This window comes from Grammomys surdaster, unplaced genomic scaffold, assembly GCF_004785775.1.
Source record: "Grammomys surdaster isolate TR1022 unplaced genomic scaffold, NIH_TR_1.0 126158, whole genome shotgun sequence".
In the NCBI taxonomy this organism is placed as follows: domain Eukaryota; kingdom Metazoa; phylum Chordata; class Mammalia; order Rodentia; family Muridae; genus Grammomys; species Grammomys surdaster.
The window spans coordinates 2,849,970-2,856,536 of record NW_021620966.1 but is presented as its reverse complement, the minus strand read 5'-3'; the positions used below and the strand labels follow the sequence as shown (position 1 = coordinate 2,856,536).

Below are 6,567 nucleotides of genomic sequence, written 5' to 3'. Positions count from 1 at the left end.
CAGTGTCTGCAGCACACCCCTTCTCCTGGGTCCAGCTCCTCCATGTATAGTGTCTCCAGCACACCCCTTCTCTTGGGTCCAGCTCCTCCATGTACAGTGTCTGCAGCACACCCCTTCTCCTGGGTCCAGCTCCTCCCATGTACAGTGTCTGCAGCACACCCCTTCTCCTGGGCTGGGTCCACTCCCCATTAGCAGCTTCCTCAGCAGATATCCCACCGCCCTGGCTTCTCCAACATCGTGGAGTCTCCAAGGCAATCCAGGCTTCACCGTCACAGCTTCACACAATGGCCTCTCTGGGAGGAACATGTAGGAACATGCCTGATACATGCCTGGACTCAGTGGTTTGTTTTCCTTAGTCTCAGAGGAAGATTCCATGACCCCTTTCTTCTATCCTTGACTCTAAAGACAGAACCACATGGCCAAAGCTGCCAAGTTCTGCTGCTTGCTGGGGCTGCAACATGGCCTCCTTGTTCAATTCTGTCTTCACCAGCTTTGTGTTTTCAATGGTTTCCTTCACTACCTAAGCTTGGCTGTCCTGAAACTCAATCTGTAGACTAGGCTGACCTCAAACTCAAGAGATCTGCCAGTCCCTGCCTCTAGAGTACTGAGACTAAAGGCATTGCAACACCACATCTAGCTCTAAGATGTTCTTTTAATTCCTTTTCACGATTGAAAGCTTAGCTTGGTAGGCTCTTGCTCTGAACTCACCACTGCTTCTTTTCCATTAAACATCAGAATTTTCTTTAATCTGTTTATCTCCTTGAACACAGGACTTAGCTCCATTCCACTTCTTGATGCCCCCTTTCTCCTCAAATTGTACATTTTTGTACCTTTCCTTGTTCAGTCTGCTCCTTTTCATTATAGATTTGCATAAGTGTGGCCACTAATGGCCATATGACATAGCCCACATATAGACATTGACTATTTTGAAGTCTCCCTCTGCAAATGCAGTTAACCCAAAACTCTTCTATTTAGCCTCAGGCAAATTTTTTCTTTTTTTTTCCTTTCTTTTTTTTTCTTTTTTTTTCTTTTTCTTTTTTTTTTTTTTTTAGACAAGGGCAAAAAGCAGCCACATTCTTCACCAAAATATCACAATAGTCTTTAGGCCACATACTAACATTCTTCTCTGAAACCTCTTGAGCCAGGCTCCCATGGTTTAAATCAACCTCAGCGCCACTGGTTTCCATGTTCCTGCTAGTATGGCCCATTAAGGCCCATTTAAAGTGTTCAACCGCTTCTCAAATCACATTCCTACCTAAATCCCTGAGATCTCTCAAACACTAGACCACCGAAATGGCAGCATACACCAGCTGATATGAGGCTTCCAACACATATACAGCAGAGGACTGCTGGGTCTGTGTTCAATCAGAGATGATGCACCTAACCCTCAATACACTGGAGGCCCCAGGGAGCTTAGAGGTCAGGTGGGGTGGGAGGTAGGGCATGGAGACAGCCTCATGGAGACAGGGTGTGAGTTGGAGGTATGGAACCTGGAACAGTTGGAGGGTGGACAGGTGGAGGGGAATAAAATCTGGAGTGAAATAAATAAATAAATAAATAAAGTACAAATTGCTCCAAACAAAAGCGGGCCTATCACAGCAATACCCCACTCCTAGTACCAACTTCTTTCTTAGGATTTCTATCACTGTGAGACAGCACAACCACAGAAACTCTTAAGAAGAAAAACAATTAGAGCTGTCTTATATTTCATAGATTTAGTCTATTATGGTCATGATGGAAAGCATGGTAGATGCAAGCAAACATAGTGCTGGAGAAGGAGCAGTTCTACATCTGGGTCTGCAGGCAGTGGGAAGCGACTGTGATCTACTAAACCTGGCATGCACTTCTGAGAACTCAAAGCCCATCCACTTGTTATACACTTCCTCCAACAAAGCCACACCTACTCCAACAAAGCCACACCTACTCCAACAAAGCCACACCTACTCCAATCAAGCCACACTTCCTAATAGTGCCATTTCCTATGGGTCTATGATGTATGTTTTATTCAAACCACTGCATGTAGTGACTATACACATGGCTATTTAAATTTAATTTAAATTAAATTAAATTTTCACTCCTCAGTAATACTAGTACATTTCAAGTGCCTGATATGTGTGGCTACTATACCAGGCAGAACAGATATAAATGATTTCCCTCTCTACAGAAAGTTCCTTGGAATAGCTTACAAGTCTTTCATGAGCGACTTTACAGAGGCATTGGAAGTAAGACTGAAGGGTAGTTTAATAGAAGTTATGAATGATAGTGGAGAGAGAAATTCTCCATCTCAAGTGTAATATAAATTAAACCCAAAGCCTAATTGAGGAAGAGAGGGAGAGAGTAAAAGTATATTACCCACCGTGAGACCCTTGATTTACTCGGGAAGAAAATAGCATTGTGCTGCTTTTTTCATTGTTGAAAAGTGATTTTTAAAAAAAAAAAAGTTAAAATTTAAATTCCTAACATTTCACCCAGATAAACAAAACACAGTGTTTGCTATCACCTCCCTGAACAGACTGAAGAACAAAGTTCCCAAAGCAGCTTACTGCAATGACTGCAAAACCAAGGATGGTGTAGATTAGCTGTTGATTTGATTTAAAGAAGACAAATTTTTTCTACTGTTCTACATGACCCTTCCTAGTTAAAATCTCCTTAAAGAGATAACTGAAGCAAATGTGGAAGACCCCAGACAGAACTTTGGAAGAAAAAGAAAACTGAAACTTACGAAAACTTCCAAGAGAGATGGCTCAGTGGTTAAGAGAACTTATTGCTCTTTCAGAGGATCCAGGTTCAGTTCCCAGCACCCATGTGGAGGCACATGACCATCTATAACTGCAGTTTCTGGGGATCTACTGCCCTCTTCTGGGCACTTCAGGCACTGCTTGTATGTATTACATGTAGATACATACAAGCAACCCCTTCATACACATAAAATAAAATAAAATAAAATAATAAATCCTTAAAAGTGCTTTAAATTGGTTAGCTTCTTCAGTTTTCAATTGTATGAGTCTTCTGCCTTTAAAACTATCAATTCATATTTATTTAAAACATATTTCTTACCTCAGTGATGACTTCATTAAACTAAAATAATAATAATAAACTCACCAGCCTGCATTCGAGTTCTAAGAAGGTTCAGTGGGAAACTGGCTAACTGGCCGACAGTGTGTGACAGTGTGCTACAACCCAGCACAATTGTTATCCCAGGATTCACGGAGTTTCCTGCATAGTGTTCTAGCCAGTAATTCTTCAGAAGCTGGTAGAGAAGAAAGGACCTTTGATCTTGCAACAGTAAGTAGAATAAAGTTTAGTCCCTGAGTTCACAGTCTGTGTTTGTAGGTTTATCTTATGTTCTCTTTGCCTGGCTTTGCTTTTTGTTTTCCTTGTATTGTTTTGGGTTTAAAGACCAGAGCAAAAACTCTGAATGGTCTCACAGGAATTAGCTCAATACCATTTTTATGCCAACATCAAATCTGTCCTGAGACAGATAACACGGTCATGACCATGAAATGCCATGATCTTAACTGATAACACCACACCATCAGAGCACCTCAGGGTGTGGCTAAGGGAGTCTATTCCTTTAAAGATATACACGTAGGTGATTCTGATCCATATCCAGGGCTGAAAACTACTATTTTATGAGAAGTTATATCTATAATCATCGTAGTCAAGAAGTGAGTTTTTAAAAAAACAAAAACAAAAAACAAAAAGTTACTAGATTACCAGATGTCTAAGTGAAAGGCAAATAAAAATACTCAATTTGATTCTTGATCAGAAGCTATTCTATCAAAGCCGTATCTATATTTCACAATAGAAATATTGTGCCCCCTTTTCAAATATAATGCATAATGTGGACTTTTGAGAATGAACTCACCTCAAAGATGGTAAGATCTAAGCCTGCATATGGTATGATGCCCAACAGGTTGGGAACATAACCTTTGCTGAAGGCCTGAATACCCTCTCTCTTCAGAAGTTTCCTGCCACAATCAATAATGCCAGAATACTCTCCAGTTTTACCTAAATTCAGTCTGATCTTTATCACCTAGGTGTGAACGAATGTGATAAAAACATATTGATTAGATTTGCCTAACTCATGTCCCAGTCTAGGTCTGCTATATCTACCACGGTTATAATTCTTTTTTAGAAATCATAGAATTCCCGGTGGCTTGCTTACACCTGGAAAACCAGGCAAGGGGATTCCTACAAGCACTATGTCAGCCTGGGCTGGATAGTGACGTCCAGGCCAACATGGGCTACAGAGTAAGACTGTCTCAAAAAAAAATACCCCACAAACGACAACAATAAAAACACACAAAACACTCTTAAATTAAATGTCTACTTATTAAACTACACTTGTTTGACTGGTTATTTTCCCCTAAAATGCCTTTGTTCATAATCCCTCGTGTTCAAAGCCTACACCATGATGATACACTCTATTCATATCTTTCATGGAGTTCTTAACTAGAAATAAATAAATGTTCCCTTTTGAGTTTCCACAGCACTATATATTGAGCTATCTTTTAGACCTTTTTTAAAAAAATTTGGATCATTAATATCGTTGTAGATTTTTTTATTTTCCCTTCTAGATCATGGAATACATGGTGACCAAAATCTCCTTCTGAGTCTCCCTTGGATCCCACATGGTACCTAGCAAAGTACCTTAAACTTTGTATGCATACAATCCATATTTGCCTAACAAGTGACTAAATAAATAACTGTATTGTCTTGGTCTATCTACAATATCATTTGTCTAAAACAACAATAAAGTTTATTGAGATTGACACTTTATACAAGGTTAAAATCTTTGCAAAGTTGTTATAGTGATCTAGAAATCATTTCTGATTGTTAGTTGCCTTAGTAGCATGATTTTAATTAAAACATTATAATACATACCTCCATGGGATAAACACAGGTTTGGGATGTTACACCAGCCATGGAACCAGCTATAAATCTTTGAAGAACCCCTAAATGCGCATCATCAAAACTAAGAAGTTTCTTATACTGTATAAATAAAAATATTGAAATGTATAATATTACTGAAATATATGCCTTTCAAGTTTTATAACATTAACTAATAGCACAAAATTATATAGTACTAAAATTTATATCAGGTGCCTAAAATTAGCACAACCTAGTATAATACTAAATTTTAGTTTCTATGTAATAAATGATTAAAAGATTTCTATCCCACTTCTTTATTTTTTTTTCCTGTGGAATAATTTAATAGCAATGTTAAATTACTTAAGACTATTCTTGGATCTGTTACATTATCATAAGGAGCATGCAAATAATATAAACAAAAGTTGTATTTTGATCTCTGTATAGCATCCTGCTTTACACATGAAAGGCAACGTGATTGATGATAGATAGCTATAAACTTAAAGTGACAGGCTCTTCGTTACTCGGAATATGTAGAGTATCAAGACAGTAAGGCTTATGGGGATTCTACTGGGTACTAACCTACGGGCAACCCTTGTTAACTGTATGAAAGAATTAGGGTGTAAAGAGAATTCAATATAAAAGGAATGAAGAGGTGGTTCAGTGATTAAGAGCATTTGCTGTTCTTGAAGAGGACCTGGGTTCAGATCCCAGCACCTACTTGGAGGCCTACAACCATTCTCAACTCTGTTTCCAGGGGATCTGCACACTCTCTTCTGACCTCTGCAGGCAGTAGGCACATACACAGAGTACACATACATGCTTGCAGGCAAAACATGCATACATATGTAACAACCTTAGGATGCATGTTGTTTGTGCCCTGGGATTTTAAAGGTGACAGAATGGTTTATTTGGCAGGAAAAATTTCAAAGCAGTAAAGCATTCAGGCTGCAGCACGTGTTGGCCACTTTTAGCCAGATATACCATAAGAACTGGGGCAGAGGGTAGGGTCTGAGCAGAGCAGAAAGATTTAGAAGATCTACATACTGTCTATAAAAAGGGGGCACATGACAAAGTTGCTTAAAGATCAGTAAAAGGAGCCATGTAGTTAAATACCATGGGGTGTGCTGATAGCCCCAGCTGCTGAGGTATTGAGGCAGCCTCAAAACATAGCAAGACTGCATCTCAGTTTTTTAAAAAAATGGGAAGGGGGGGTAAAAGTCTTTTAAAAATTAAAATTAAAAAATGAAAAGGGGATGTTGCAGTTGTATTAGAGAAGTAAACATGATTATCAGAGCCTCGTATGAAGAGCTATATGCCAATAACCTGCATAACCTTTCCCCCCCCCAAATAATCACTGCCTTCATTAAGAAGAAAAAGAAAGCCTGAACAGACCAATAACAAATAAGGAGACAGGATCACCAACCAAAAATCTCCAAACAAAAGGAAATCAATGGTCAGATTGCTTTAGTTTATAGAACTGATGTCACTCTCAACTTTTTTAAGAATGAAAAGAACACTCCTACTAGGAGGCCAGCATCACACTTAATCTAAGCCAAAGACACAAGACAAAACAGTATCTTCAATGCATGCATATATATATATATGTGTGTGTGTGTGTGTGTGTGTGTGTGTGTGTGTGTATATATATATATATATATATATATATATATATATATATATATATGGAAAAAT

The 6,567-nt window shown here is 38.7% G+C and overlaps 1 protein-coding gene across 1 annotated transcript in view; it reads right to left on the bottom strand.

The window, feature by feature from the left end:
* Positions 1-6,567, bottom strand: part of LOC114612323 (calcium-binding mitochondrial carrier protein SCaMC-1-like) — a 45,684-nt gene that overhangs the window by 1,010 nt on the left and 38,107 nt on the right. Inside the window, 3 exon segments of the mRNA XM_028757281.1 lie at positions 3,103-3,250; positions 3,869-4,036; positions 4,888-4,995. Of these exon segments, the coding sequence (XP_028613114.1) occupies positions 3,103-3,250; positions 3,869-4,036; positions 4,888-4,995 (424 nt within the window).